The sequence below is a fragment of the Aedes aegypti genome, chromosome 2 (genome assembly GCF_002204515.2).
Source record: "Aedes aegypti strain LVP_AGWG chromosome 2, AaegL5.0 Primary Assembly, whole genome shotgun sequence".
NCBI lineage: Eukaryota > Metazoa > Arthropoda > Insecta > Diptera > Culicidae > Aedes > Aedes aegypti.
In genome coordinates this window covers 43,482,407-43,498,533 of record NC_035108.1, presented here as the reverse complement: position 1 = coordinate 43,498,533, position 16,127 = coordinate 43,482,407, and the positions used below count along the sequence as shown (strand labels likewise).

The 16,127-nt window shown below is 38.3% G+C and overlaps 1 protein-coding gene across 15 annotated transcripts in view; it reads left to right on the top strand.

Moving 5' to 3' along the window:
- LOC5577064 (calmodulin-binding transcription activator 1) overlaps positions 1-16,127 on the top strand; it is a 616,782-nt gene that overhangs the window by 585,819 nt on the left and 14,836 nt on the right. For 13 of the 15 annotated variants that reach the window (XM_021840664.1, XM_021840660.1, XM_021840663.1 and 10 more), the window contains 11 exons: positions 14-219; positions 280-549; positions 612-1,390; positions 1,449-1,571; positions 1,630-1,889; positions 2,141-2,494; positions 11,041-11,108; positions 11,161-11,330; positions 11,390-11,592; positions 11,648-12,074; positions 12,136-12,210. In XM_021840664.1, the coding sequence (XP_021696356.1) occupies positions 14-219; positions 280-549; positions 612-1,390; positions 1,449-1,571; positions 1,630-1,889; positions 2,141-2,494; positions 11,041-11,108; positions 11,161-11,330; positions 11,390-11,592; positions 11,648-12,074; positions 12,136-12,210 (2,935 nt within the window). The remainder of the gene's footprint in view (positions 1-13; positions 220-279; positions 550-611; positions 1,391-1,448; positions 1,572-1,629; positions 1,890-2,140; positions 2,495-11,040; positions 11,109-11,160; positions 11,331-11,389; positions 11,593-11,647; positions 12,075-12,135; positions 12,211-16,127) is intronic. The other 2 variants (XM_021840667.1, XM_021840668.1) reach the window with 1 other exon arrangement.

The following is a 16,127-nucleotide window of genomic DNA, read 5'->3' as shown; positions in this document are numbered from 1 at the left end:
TAACGCATTACAGCACATGAAGTTGGAATTGTGACGCTGCAGGTTGCCTGCGATGGCTATGTGATATCGAACGGAGTCAACTTTGAGTACAAATCTCCGCCCAAATTCGAAACGAAGTGTGAAGGAAACGGAAACGACATGTTGTACAAGTTTAACTTGCTGACAAGATTGGAGTCCATCGATGAAAAGCTTCAGATCAAGATCGAGCCGGGCGAATTGGTAAGTACTTTCGATTTGATCGGTAGAATATGGTGACTGAGAGTGCTCCTCATTCAACAGCCTGAAGAGTCGGTCCTGTTCAAACAAACAAACTTCGAGGATCGTTTGGTCACTTACTGTCAATCGCTGACGGCCAAGATGTGGAGATCGGTAACGCCCGGATCTTGGATCGGAAAACATCGAGGAATGACGTTACTACATCTGGCATCGGCCTTGGGCTATGCCAAACTGGTTCGCACGATGCTGACTTGGAAGACGGAAAACTCCAATGTGATACTTGAGGCAGAGATTGACGCCCTAAGTCAGGATCAAGAAGGATTTACGCCTTTGGTAATATTTCGGCCTTGTGATTTTCAGAGCTTATATTAATCGAGTGTTTCTCCTCCTCTTAGATGTGGGCCTGTTCACGAGGTCACACCGAAACGGCTCTCGTCCTGTACAAGTGGAATCAGAATGCGTTGAACGTCAAGAACTGTATCCATGAAAGCCCGCTTGAAGTTGCCAAGAATCGAGGATTCACCAATTTGGCGGCAGAACTTGAGAAGCATGAACTTCAGCGACTCAAAAGCAAAATATCACTGGTAACGACCAGTGGTTCTCTTTCAACGATGACCTCTATTCCTTCATCATCGTACTCAACTTCTTCCACTTCTACCTTATCTACTTTGGCTTCCAGTGCCACCTCTGATTCTTCGTCTGTTCCTTCTTCTGCTTCCTTAACAAATCCTTCCACATCTTTAGCTAACGACAATATTAGTAGAAGTAGTGGCAAAGGTCGCAGAGATAGTTGTAGATCTGCCGAAACGGCCCATGATAATAGCAATACTAACGATATCGACCGTAACAATCATCCGGACGTCAGTCCGGAGCACAATTTTATCAACGATTTGTTCAACTATAACGATGCCCTTAATAGTAGCAGCAGCGATAGCTGCAGCAACGACAACTTTGCTCTCTCGTCCTCGTACAATCCGTCTCTTTCGCCGTACAGCGATTTGAAGGGATCGTCTAACGGATCAGGACAGGCTGCATTGTCATCAAACGGAGCTCTGCACTACGCGCTGGAGAACAACAACTCCAATCCTATGTTGTCGAACGCTCTGTCACCGAATTCTGATAGCAATCGAAGTCACGATGGAGTGTTCCTTCGGCCAGGAGCTGTTTTCTCAAGGTAAATCCTTGGTGCTAACGAATCTCAAGTTGTTCCTTCATTCTAAGTCATCTTGCAGCGGTCAAAGTCCACCAGGAGCTCGCCTGTCCAAAAGGTCATCTGTCGACAGTGGAATCAACATGGAAACGCGATCTATGAGCAAGTCCGGAAAATCTCTGCGAGATGCTCAACGCTTGAACAGGTAACCACGGTAATCACAACTCTCAACTCTTATCTGATCCGAAACCTTCTCCTTACAGAACCGACCGTAGCATGTCGCTACCGTTAGCTTCTGGATCCAGCGGAGGCTACTCATCTCCATTTGGGGGATCTTCTATCACAGGAACGAGCAGCGGTAACAAATCATCCAACGGGAACGGTGGAGCTTCCAACAATTCCGACTCGGACAACTTCTCGCTCTCGTTGAACGATCGAACCACGGAGTCTCCGTCGCAAGCTTCCAGCAATCTGAGCAACAGTTCGCTGCTCTCACCGCTGCGTAAAATGGACTTCGCTCTGTGTAAGTACTCTCTTTCTCTAGTTTGAAGAATGCATTCATCCGAATATTATCCAAACTGCTTAACCAACAAAATACCGCATTTGAGCACCACTTTACAAACAAGTAGCTTACAGTATACAGTTAAACAACTCTTTTTCAACACTTCAACAATATCTGTAGAATGCTTCTCGCGTTTGACTTTTTTCCTAAATACAATATACTCTACCACATAATCCACTCAAATCCCAACATATCGAAACTTTAAATCAAAGGTGAAGTCTCGGCGGCGGCAGGCAGTCCCATGTGCGAGGACACCGACTCGCTGCAGGAGGATGAACGACACTCATCGAATGCGGCGGCAAGGGTTTCCTCGTCGTCATCGGCTGCGGTGGCTGTGGCGGAAGCCTTGATCGGGGGTTCCGCCGGGTCATTTGGAAGTGGCCACGGAATGCATCATCTGCTGCATCAGGGTGGGTCACATGGCGGAGGGCTACTACATTATCAGCAACAACAGCCTCAGTCGCAGTCAATGTCTCAGCAGCATCTTCTTCAGGATGGCGGCGGAGGCGGAACTGGAGAGTTGATGATCGCCTGCGGTGGAGGGGGGACTGGAGGGGCCGCAGTAGGTCAGTTCTGTTTTTTATTTTCAACTTTTGTGTTAGATTATGTTTGTTTCCTTTAGTTTGTGATAATTGTTGTAACCTCCTAAGTGTACTTTTGTCTATCCTGTGTCCTTAATCCTATATCTGTTAGTGTCCATGTGATTCGTTTATGGTGTCTAGGGTTTCATTAAGTTTATTCATTTCTTAATGCTTTGGTTAATATCAGAATAATTACGTTGTAGAACTATGTATATATTGATGTCTTAATGTAAATAGTTTAAAAAAAAGTATTTTTCTTGTGGTTGAAGGAGTCTTCTTTGACTCTGTTCTCCATTGGTAAATGTGCAGAATTGCAGCAATGCTTTTCTGAAGGAGGTTGTGTTCAAATGTTTGCTCTACTAAAAGTCTTTTCACTCTCTTCTCAAAGTTCTATGATGATTTAGGAACAAAAATATTTCGTCTATCTCGTATGTAAATTGAAAATAACTAGGTATATGAATTTCTTCAGAATTCCTTCCAGATCTCATGCCATAATTTTTCTTTGAGATTTTTCCGAAGAATTCTTTAGTCATATGCTACTAATGCAGTAAAACCTCCATGAGTCGAAGTTACGTTACTCGTTATCGGCTCATGCAACCATTTTTTACTGTTCCTGTTCGTGATAATCCACTTTGATCTTTTATGGTATATCCGTGTCCTTTGTATACATGTCCAGTACTTCATTATTATTGAGAAATAATGAAGTATTAATTTTTTATACAATTATCATTTTTTACCATTTTAAAAATAGCCTTTGTAGAAAAAGATACCACATTTTTTTTATGCCTTTTGGAAAAAAGTAGTTTGTTACCATTAAAATTTCAAAACGCCGTTCATTCAACATCGGCCACTTATGCTGGTTGAATGGTGAACTCTAGCGTATCAAATTATTGCTTTTACTTATAAGGTCCGAAGTCGTTTTTTCAACCATAAGCAGGATTCAACGCATTAGACATTTTGGTTTCTTACCTTATTCCACAAATAAGAAGCTTATTTTATAACTACTCCTCTGATTTGGAATTATTTGCTTTATAGATATCGAAAGACAAGCACATAAACTTGACAAGCACTTGCCTCATGATTTGGAAAATCAGGTGCTGATTGAGCAATTTTTCAATCTCGACCTCCTCATAATTATGGACAAATAAGCGAGTCTTTGTGGTTTGTTAACTTATAAGTATGAATAAGAACTAACTAACTTGTAAGTATTAATAATAACAGCTATAACAATAGTGCAATATGGTGGATCTAAATTTGTTACGCCCCTAAAGAAGGTGATCAACCTGCGTTACAAGTTTTCACTCAGAAACAAATTCCATCCTTCTATGATGGTCCCTTCTAATAGCTCTGCATAACATTTATATTCCATAACTCGATATTTCCATGAATCGATGATTCCCTCAATACCAACTAATAGAGAGTTGACTGTAATACCAAGATTTGTCTCAGAAGCAAGCGATTACTTCAGTTGTTTCTCCAGAGGAAGACATCCTCTCAGGGTTCATCCATTAATGATAGGAATTATAGGAATTCCTCAAGGCCTTCATATCCATTCTATCAGAGTTCTGTCCGACACACTTCAATGTTATTATTAGAAACAGCAACGAAGAGCGCCGATCTTTCAGCAGGGATTGATACAGCATTGTTGTTTGCACTGCCACATGCTATGAAGCTGTAATGTTATTATTAATTACAGTAAATCTTTAAAAAACATTACATTTAGTTACTTACAACTTCGGTGATTTTGCCTCGGAACAGGAAAGTTGGTTCCATTGCACCCGTGCTGTTTCTTGTATCTTTACTTCTGTTGTCCAACAGCACACAACACCACCGAAGAGTATAACATTCACATACTTGCTCACGCATATAGTAACTCCGACACATTGCCAGGGGTTCGCATAAACGTTGTCACGTAACAGTTATCTTTGAGAAGTTTCATGTAGTTAGTTAATATTTACATCCATCGGTACAGAATTGACAGTCCTAGGACACAGGAACTCTCAATATGCGGTTCCGAAAAACTAACCCAATTTTAATCAAAATGTTAATACTTTGACATATAAAATCATAATAATCAAAAGTTGACTATCGGAAGCAAATCTTCAGAATCTTGTCATATTTTGTGAACAGATTATTTTCTGGTTTCATGCCAAAAACTTTACATTAAACTTGGCAAATGAATTTTGAATACTTTTGTGGATCATTTCACAATCTTTGTCAAAACCCACCTAGAACCAGAACCCTCTTAAGATTGTCATAAAAAATCCTCCCAAGGTTACAATCGAAATATTCTCAGGTCTCTCATCTGATTTCGATTCAAGATTCTCATTCCATCGGAATCCTCAGAATTCTCAGCAGAATCCTCTTACGATTCTCATCAGAACACCCCTCTCTGAAATCTTATCAAAAGCCTCTCAGGATTCTCATCAAAATTCTCCCAGGATTTTTATCAGAATCCTATCAAGATTCTCACCGGAATCCTCCCAGGATTCTCATCAGAATGCTCTCAGGATTCTCATCAGAATCCACTCAGGTATTTTATTAGAATCCTTTCAGGAACTCTCTCAGAATTCTCATCAGAATCCTCTCAGGACTCTCATGAGAATCCTCTTAAGATTGTCATCAGAATCCTCTCTGAAATCTCATCAGAATCCTCTCAGGGTTCTTACCATAATCCACTCAGGATTCTTATCAGAATCCTCTAAAGATTCGCATCAGAATTTTAATAGGATACTCATCAGAATCCTCTCAAAGTTCTCATCAAAATCCTCCCAGCATTCTCACTAAAATCCTCTCAGGATTCTCATCAGAATCCTCTCAGGATTATAATCAGAATCCTTTCAGGATTCCCATTAGAATCCTCGCAGGATTCTCATAAGAATCTTCTCATGATTCTCATCAGAATCCTCCCAGGATTGTTATAAGAACCCTTTTAGGATTCTCATCAGAATCCTCTCAGGATTCTCATCAGAATCCTCTCAGAATACTCATTAGAATCCTCTTAAGATTCTCGTCAGAATTCTCTTAAGATTCTCGTCAGAACCCTCTCATGGTTCTCATCAAAATCATTTCTGGATTCTCATCATAATCTTCTCTGGATTCTCATCAGAATCCTCTCAGAATTCTCTTCAGAATCCTCTTAGAACTATCATCAGAATCCTTTCAGGATTCTCATCAGAATCCACTCAGGTATTTTATTATTATCCTTTCAGGAACTCTCTCAGAATTCTCATCAGAATCCTCTCGGGATTTTCATCAGAATTCTCTCTGGAATCTCATCAAAAGCCTCTCAGGATTCTCATCAAAATCCTCCCAGAATTTTCATCAGAATTCTCTCAAGATTCTCATCAGAATCCTCTCAGGATTCTCATCAGAATCCTCTCAGGATTCTCATCAGAATCCACTCAGGTATTTTATTAGAATCCTTTCAGGAACTCTCTCAGAATTCTCATCAAATCCTCACAGGACTCTCATGGAATCCTTCCAGGATTCTCATTAGAATGCTCTCAGGACTCTCATGAGAATCCTCTCAGAATTCTCATCAGCATCCTCTCTGGAATCTCATCAGAATCCTCTCAGGAATATTATCATAATCCACTCATGATTGACTTATCAGAATCCTCTCAAGATTCTCTTCAGAACTTTCTTAGGATTCTCATCAGAATCCTCTCAGAATTCTCATCAAAATCCTCTCAGCATTCTCACAAAAGTCCTTTCAGGATTGTCATCAGAATCCGCTCGGGAATCTTATCAGAATCTTCTCAGGATTTTCATCAGAATCTTCTCAAAATTCTCATCAGAATCTTCTTAGGATTGTTGTCAGAATCCTTTAAAGAATTTTATCAGATTAGTCTCAGAATTTTCATCTGAAAGATTCGCACCAGGATACTCATAAGAATCATCTCACGATTCCCATAAAAATGTAGAAATCAACCTTAATGTTCTTTTGTTGCTTTGAAACTGTTGACTTTTTGACGATGGTAGGAATGTCCCTGTAGGAATGTTACTTCCTTGAATAAGCCATTTCCCTGAAAAAAAAATTTGGAATCATAATTGTCATAATTTTAAACAATTCAAGATGCCGAAAGAACATGTTTTCTTTTGATCGACATCTTTTGATAATAAATCAACTATTCTAGTTCATCAACCTGTCCCTGAAGAATATCCTTTATCTCTTTTGAACTTCATCACTTTTCAGATCATTCGGGGAAATGGCATATTCAGGAAAAAGAGTCATTAAGAATCCATGTCGATATCGATGATTGGTGATCTGGTTTTAAAGATATGCCAATGTTCCTTGTGGGACCGACATTTTCCACATAAAATGTCTTAGGCGGTCATTTTGTTTAACACCAATTTATCGAAAAAATAAAATGTGGGCCATGTAATATATGCCATATGTAATATAATGCCATGTAAAAGGATGCTACTCTGAAAAAACCACGCATTCTCAGTGAAATATGAAAATTACGATATGAGGTTTTCTGAAGTTTTCAAGATTTTTATTTGGCTAGCGTGGTACCAGCAACAAAAATGCTGATTACTCAAAGACGGCTCCACCAAATTGCTCCATTTTTTCACAGCATACTCTCATTAATGTATTGTTCCTTACAGTGAATACCCGAACACGATGAAAATTCTGTAGCCTGAGATATATACGTGGGTTATGGCTACGCGTCGGTCCCCCAAGGAATTTAGGAATATCTCGGGATCCAGATGACCTATGTTCAATGTTGACACAGACTTTTAAACTAGAAGAGTTTTTGAAAACATTTGAAAAAATGGAGCAAAGATACCAAGAAACAAATAAATTATCACGATTTGATTTTTTTTCTTGATGTAAAAAATGGAGCTGCTGGTAGAGGGGTTAATATAAATACGGTCCACATTTACAAGTCGAAAAGAGAAAAAACTCGAGAATAAAAGATAGAAGCACATTCCGGTTTTATCATCTACTTCTTCAAATTCGTTTAAAATCTAATGGTTTTTTCGGCTGCTTCAATAAGAGTATTAAGAACAGCATTTTGCAAAAATTGGCTTACATATTTTCTGACTTTTGTTTATGAATGCAGTTTAAGCAATGTCATAAATTAAGGTCTAATAACAGATTCCTCTGCCCATTCTTCGATGGCCAGCATCAGCATCATTGCTGTGCACCGAATTACATTAAGCTGCTGAAAAACAATGACCCTCAAATCCCATCCCGACTAAGGGTACATAACAAAATTATATCAGCATATGTTATTATGTTATAAGTTTCTTTCGAACATAGGTTGTTACAAATTTGATGCAGGATGTTGTTAAAATAACTAAAATTATAACAAAAAGTGTATGAATAGTAACATAAACATAACAAAATGTGTTTTAATTCTATCAAAAACATATCAAACCAAGTTATAATATTTGATACAAAGTATCAACATTACAATACTGTTCGATATACGATAATATTGTATATTATTGAAATGAATAACTATCGATTTATTTTGTTAAAAAATATTTAAAAATGAACATAAAAATATTTTTAAGGGAAATAAAACACATTATGTTATATTTCTGTTTTATTATGTTCTATGGATAACGGAGCCTAACAAAATTATATCTTAATATGATATACATATCATATTCTGATAAAATTTTATTATATTTTTGTTACAAGCCTCTTGTCGGGATCCTTTCCCCAAAAGTACCTAATTGTGTTCCCTAACCTCGACCAAACCGCGAGTTTTACGGTTCCTCAAAACTAACATAGTACAATAGGGTTTTGTAATATAAATCCATTGAATTCGGCTCCGTTATTCCTAATAGCGCTTGAGCCTTTAAATAAATGATTAAGGAAAAAACAGATTTCTCTTACTGCAGGTAGGGTCACTTCCGGTGAACCAGGAGACAAACATGGATGAAGTTCAAAGTGACAAACATACATAATATGTAGGACCAGACATGTGACTGCTCAAATTTCATGAAATAATTTCAGCTTAGCTGTTGGAACATGCTCCATGTCTATATTGTTGTAGTATCCGGAACCACCATCTCACTTAACTTTTGGCCGATTCCGCCATCAGCCGAACTTATGTGTTGGGTGCAAATCAACACATCCGTTCGCCACAAAATCCTTCACTAAACTGACTCTTTTTCACGCGACAAACTGTCAATCCACTTTCGCGCTTGTTCTCCCTCGAGCTGTCATTTGTGCCCGCTCAAAATATTAATGCGATATAATGACTATATCTGGACAAACACGCTAAGACAATTCTTACACGCTCAAATAAATGTAAGAAGTAATAATGAGTATTGTTCATTATATCGATTATTCAATTCATCGAATCTAGCTACCACAGCTTCATGTCTGTTGTAATATATGTGATAAAACATGTCTAGAAAACTTCCGGTTTAAAAACTGCATTCGCAAGAAGTCTAGCTCATCACATCGAACATAGTGAAAAGCACATTTCATTAAACTTATTTGTTTTTAAGCACCAGTCGATTGAATATAATATTTCTAACCCGGGGCTTTGAGGGTTAAGAAGCTTCTTTGTTCTATTAGCTTCATCCTGGTACGATTTTCAAGACTGAACTGAATTTCGCCTATCTTTTGTCTTATTCTAATAATTATCATCGAATCTTTGCAGAAGCCGAACTAGAGTTTTATTTGATCAGGTTGTGCACTACATTAAAGAATTAAAATGATACATTTTCTTGTGTAGTGATGTTGACTATGTTTTGGTAGAGTTAACAGATTAATGTAGTCGGTTGAAAATCGTTGGTGCAGTTCTTAATTTTACCATGGATTCAGTAGTTTCTACAATAAAATTCAATTCAGTGTGATCTTCACTACCTACACACTGGGCCGCATTTACGGAGGGGCCGAGAGGATAATGCCCCCAGGGCTTCCACATTTTAGGGGCTTTCACAAATCTCGACAAACATATTTATAATTTAACTTTTATCAATAATTGGCTTGCTTAGGAATATCCAGTGTGTTACATATGCTGATTTTACGTTAAAAATTGAGCTAGATCCCAAAGTTTCATCATTTTCTGAGCTATTGAACTATTTTTAAAAACACGATTGAAGTTAGTTTGGAAACCACTTTTGAATCGCCGCTCGGCAAATTTTAATACGGGACGAGCTGTCATTATGTAAATTGAAATGTCATTGAGTCTACAGATTTAAATCTTCATTACTCATTGCACGGGAGATGCGTGCCGTGAGAAAATTTTTTTTACAGTTCAAAATTTCAAAAACCGTGCAAAAAAAGTAACTCCATTTCTTGACGTTTTATGCAAAAATAAAGTTTTGGCGGAAAAAAAATGTGTGGGAACTACTATACTATGAAATTACATGACAATTTACTGTGTTTATGGTACATCCCACAACCTTACTGGTACATTTGACAGAAATCATTTTAATCAATCGACTACAAACACGGGGAAATGAAGTACAGTGCTACATGAAGTACGGTGCAAGCGTTCAAATGCTAGTTTTATAGCACTTAATTTTTACGTCTGTTAATAATACAATTTGCTAGAAATAGTCTATTGTGTTCTAGCAAACAGTGTGCAGAGAAGAAAAACTTAACACATTGAATCAATTTTTTAACCTGACAAAATCAATGTCCTTAACGACTCATTTTAGGGATCTATATTTTTTTTTTTCTTAAGCAATCATTTGGGTTTGATAAATATATTTTAGATTATCCGTGTTTTAGCATTGAAAACAAATTTTATATTAGTAGATGAAAAAACCGACTAGTACACGACACTGAAGACGGCCTTACAGTTGAGGTTGAAATACGCGTATCTGTCAAAGGTTACAAATTCTAGTGGAATTAAATGGTGTAGTACTAAATTCGGTTTTTCCATCTACTTATAGGTATTCTACTAAACAGCTCAAAGATTTATTATCAAATTTTATATTACTGCTGAAAATTTAATGGACTAATATTATGTGTAGCAGAAATGTTGCGTACGACAGGTAAGTTATTTGCTTGCATGATGTAGCTTCTCAATATTCTGCTTACGCTAGACTGTAGTTTGAATATGGTATTTTATACTTTTCTATTGAATGCTGAGTTTCGAATACACCACATGGGCAATACCAGTATTATCAAGGTAAGTTAGTCTCTAGGTTACCATCATCTGAACAGACTTGTGGCACTATATCTTATATAGATATATAAGATAATGATTTAAGTACTAGAACCCTAGCTTAGTAGTTGGAAACCTGGTAATTGTGATGATTGGTTTTTTTTTTCAATATCATGTTAAATTATCTTTTTACGCTTTAGTAATTATGTGGTAACTTCTTGATATTAGCAGGAGCAAACAATCAAAGAGATACAATAATCATATCCAAAAGGTCATAAAACAACTGGAGCAAAAATATGAGTCTCTCTTATCAATTACTACTTCAAACATTTGATCTGTTTGTTTGTTCCATAATAATTATTTGTTAATCGATGTAAACTAATCCATAAGATTAAATTGTCATACTGAAAAATCGTTCTATTTATCTTGATCCTTCCGTAGGGGATTCCGATGTCAAGGTTCTAACGCTTGCTGAACAGATAATCGCCGCAATGCCAGAAAGGATAAAGGTATTCCATGAAATATGTTTCTACTATAAAATCTAACTTATATTTGTCACAGAACGAATCCGAGGAAATCATGTCCCAGGGCAGTCCAATGCCGGAAACGCTCAGTGAAGATTCATCCGGGATGGGCATCCTGACGGACTCTTTCATGGAGCCTCTGCTCGATCCACTGTCGTCATCCCAGTTGGAGGAATTCAACTTCGAATACAGTGATCACAACTATCGGTTTGTTATCCCAAAATGCATCGAAAGTTCAGTTTCAAAACTAACGGTAAATTTTCCAGTTATCACGACGTTGGTACGCCATGCTCCAGTCTGAGCCCTGCCTCGTCCGGTCCTCTTCAGTCACCGGCCAGCTATTCCATCCCGCAAGATCAACCCGTGGGTTCACCCAGTCCACCACCAACCACGCAGGACTTCACCGAATTCCTGCAGACAACCAATTCGAATCCTTTCGAGAAGGATTTCTCCAATCTGAAACTGACTGGTAAGAACTTCTTTTTTGAAATCGATGAGCCTTGGACTTACCAATCTCTTCATAGACCGCGAACAGCGAGAGCTCTACGAAGCGGCCAAGTGCATCCAGAAAGCGTACCGTTCGTACAAGGGTCGCAAGAGCCGCATGGAAGAACAGGACAAGGAACGTTCCGCAGCGGTTGTGATCCAGAATTACTATCGACGGTACAAGCAGTACGCCTACTATCGGCAGATGACCCAAGCGGCGGTCATCATCCAGAACGGGTACCGATCGTACTGCGAGAACAAACGGTTCAAGAAATCTCAATCCAACAACGCGTCCGTACATCTGGGTGGCGTCGGAGAAAGTGCGGAAAGTGCCGAGGAGGCAGCTTCCTCCTCGCAGTGCATACAGAGCTACTACAAAAGTTTCAAGAACGAACAGCAGAAGTCACCCCAGCAGCAGAACAATCAGGGCTCGCCGAAGGAACCGAGCCCGTCCGGTCCACTGAAGTAGGTTTTGAGTTTTGTGTGGAGCAGGGTACTTGATAATGAAATAATTTTATCTTTACAGACGAACTTATTCGCAACGAACTCAAAATCAAGCGGCTAGGAAAATTCAGCAATTCATGAGACAATCCAAAAATAAGTGAGTATCAATCAAAGCGCTCTTAGTGGCACGTGCCACTGGTGTTGGGGTTGGGCTTACGTATAACAGTCGAATTCCGACTATACATAGCATACAAGTATACTGTTATATAGCATGCAAGAAGAGCAGGGTAAAAAAACTATCAACTTCCACGCAATATTTTTTTCATTCAAGCTCAAAGTATCTTGTTTAGCATCGGTTTGGCAGGCCCGAGCAAAAAGTGAAGACCATATGAAACGTCGTGAACAGGGAGGCAAATCGATTACTTTTTTCACAACTTTTTGTTATAGAGCCCACTCACAAATTTCATAACGCTTTAGGATATGGGTGGGTGTCCTAACGTTGTTACGGCTCACACAAAAATTGTAGAGTATCATCACAAAAAGCGTCACGATGGGGTGGATGGGTGTCCAAAATGGCCAATTTGAGCGTTATGAAATATATGAACCAGCCCATATTAATTTGGTCTCTATCAGTGAACGACATTGATATTTTTTTTATGAAATAATATTTATTATTTTTTTAAACTAGTGGTCCCGGCAAACTTCGTCTTGCCATCAAGTAGGCTGTTGAAATACACTATGGATCGTCCCATACAAAATGACAGTTCCGTTCACGCTCGTTTTTTCGACTTTCCCGGTGAATATCCTATAATTTTTATACACACAAACACGTCGGAACCCCTAACGAACAAAACTGAGAAAAAATCATTCAAATCCGTTTACCCGTTCGGAAGCCATTTCGTGACATACAAACACCACTTCATTTTTATTTATATAGATGTGCCTGATTTAAATAATTACCTTAAACCATGATGACTACATCGTAACGTCACGCCATTGCCGGGTGTATTGTAGAGTTCCATCTTCGTCGGTCTTGGACGATACTTCTCCAGTTGCCCCGAACGTTTAAGATTGCCAGATCCTCTTCCACTTTAGCGTACAGCCAGCGTATTCGTGGTCTTCCACGAAGGCGTCTACCTCTAGCTGGTTCCCTGCTGAATATTATTTTCGCAATTATTTCTTCCGTCATTCGCACTAAGTGACCAGCTAACTGAATAACCCACTTGATATAACTCGTGATTACAGCGTCTGCGCCAATGTGATGGATTTTACTCAGGTGACGTCACTATTTGCGCTGCATAAGGCGGCATCCACAAATTACGTAACGCTCTAGGGGGAGGGGGGAGTAGGCTCAGACGTTACGGCTCATACAAAAATTCAAAATTTTTCATACAAAAAGCGTTACGGAGGGGGGGGGAGGGGGTCAAAAATTTTTAATTTTAGCGTTACGTAATAAATGGATGCCGCCTAAGAACAGCGGGAGAATAAAAGAGAGAACTAGTGGCACGCATCAATGATCTGCGCCACCTGAGTCAAATCCATCACATTGCGTCTGCGCCACATACCACTTTCGAGTTTCTCACGGAGTATTGTCACAGCACTTTACGCTTGAAAACACCGAAGGCTTTCCGGTCTGCCTATTTCAACGTCCATGCTTCATGCTCGTAGAGAGCTATTGGAAATTCCAATGTTTTAAACAGGGCGAATTTTGTTTCCGTTTACATGTTATATTTATCATACATCACGTTTTGTAGCTCCTCTACAAAAAGGTTGATATAATTATTAACTCTTTTTTCCACGATTGAAATCGATTTTTTTTTACGAAAAAGGAATATTGATAAAAGTGCCTGACTATTGAATCTATCTGGTTTTTGTGGAATCAATTACCGTTTATGACATTATGCATCATCGTACTATACATGGTACTATATTGTATATGATAGTATTCATTTGATTCGGTTTATCTCAAGTTCTTAGAATTTCAATTGAGCTCTGGATCTACCAAAAGAGAGGGTTAAACGTTTCGCAAATAAAGACCCGAGCAGATAAAAAGCCAAACAAGATCATAGATTGTTGTTATTGCGTGAAGTACTGACGATTGTAATCAGCTATTGATATCTTGGAGACAGGAGATTGAAGATCAAAAAATATATTTGATATGAAAAAGTTTAGAACAAGATTTAGATATTATAAGATTAAAACTATATCTGGCAAGTTTATTGATTGACCAATAAATCAATATCGAAATATGACAACGATTGAGACAAAAACCAAAGTTGTCAACTTACATCAAACCTTTGACATTTCTGGAAGACGATGGAAATAATAGCATCATGTTTATTGCTGTCTGAGACTACTAGTTACTCTCTGGGGGTACGGATCTAAATATCTTAGTCGTTCAATTCAAACACAATATTTTTTTATGAATGCTAACCGTTATTCGTATGCCTGTCTCGCAGAAAACCATTTTCAAAGTGCACGCTTAAAAGAATTTACACAAAACTTTACCATTTCAACGCAGGTAACGAATTTAATAAATATCCTGAATCATTTAGTTCTTGACTCTAATATACGGTATATATAAGAAACATGTTTTTATAATTTCAAAAGTTGGCGGTCTTTGTGTTGCATAAAATACTTAACTGCTTTTAGCGCGACGAAGTTATTACCGATTAGCGCTAGTTATACTTGAATCATTTCTACGAAAAAAAATAGTGTTTGACAGCAGCTTGACTGCTTGTTGATCTCCAGGTTGCTCTTTCAGATTGACCCTATGATATTATTTTGACATTTTCATCTGGACAGGTAGATACTCCTTTTGGGTTTCTTAATGCACATTTCACAAGACATTTCATAAACCTACATTTGCTCTCTTTTGGAATAAATCTAGTGTCAATAGTCATTTCACTACCTATTATGCTGATTCATGGAGAAATTCTCAATCTGGGGCACATCGTATTGGATCCATGGAACAGTCGTTTTTAAAAGAAATTAGAGTATATGTTCAATGCAATTCAAATTCAAAGTCTCTCGCTGTGAATCTGCAGAAATCCATAGAAAATCTTGTCAGGGGTTTTTAAGAACATTGCCATATATCAAAGACTAATCAAACAAGTAATCCAGACAAGGCTTAATCAAGAATCAGTATCATGATCAACCCCATAAATCCGCCAGACGGAGTTCCTCATGAATCTCTCCAGAATTTCAGTAGATCTCCCAAGTGATATGCCAATTTTTTTTTGGAATAGCTTTTCGCCAACCTCTACCGACCTACTAAGTTAAAAAAAGCCAAGGATATTTTCTAGAACCATCCTCAAATATCATTGGCAATCTACTAATAACCATTTCAATGTTCTTTTAAGAAATTTGTCAATGTTTACTTTATTTATGATCTCGTTCTATAAGCCACTTTAAGCCATTGGTAGCCAAGTGCGTAAGGGGCCCAGATAGCCGTAGCGGTAAACGCGCAGCTATTCAGCAAGACCAAGCTGAGGGTCGTGGGTTCGAATCCCACCGGTCGAGGATCTTTTCGGGTTGGAAATTTTCTCGACTTCCCAGGGCATAAAGTATGATCGTACCTGCCACACGATATACACATGCAAAAATGGTCAATTGGCATAGAAAGCTCTCAGTTAATAACTGTGGAAGTGCTCATAAGAACACTAATCTGAGAAGCAGGCTTTGTCCCAGTTGGGACGTAACGCCAGAAAGAAAGAAAGCCAAGTGCGTAGATTGTTGTTACAGAGCAAACGAATGGATTTACACGTTATTTAACAATGTTACGATAAAGAGAAGACTCTTCACTATTTCCCAGTGATGACAGTTTTTATCTTTGTCCATTCATTTTCCTAAAAAACGACCAGCTACCTACTCGGTTACGGCTTTTAGGGCGAGATAAAAAGTTATGCGAAAATCTTCGGTTTGATTTCCGTTAGGATTCCAGCAAAGTTCTCATAAAAAAAATTCCATGAATTTGAATGGCAATCTAACAAGCATCTTGCCTAGAATTTCGTCAGAAATTCCTAAGTATCGTTCTAGAATGTTTTCAAAGATCTCAACCGTTAACTATCTTTC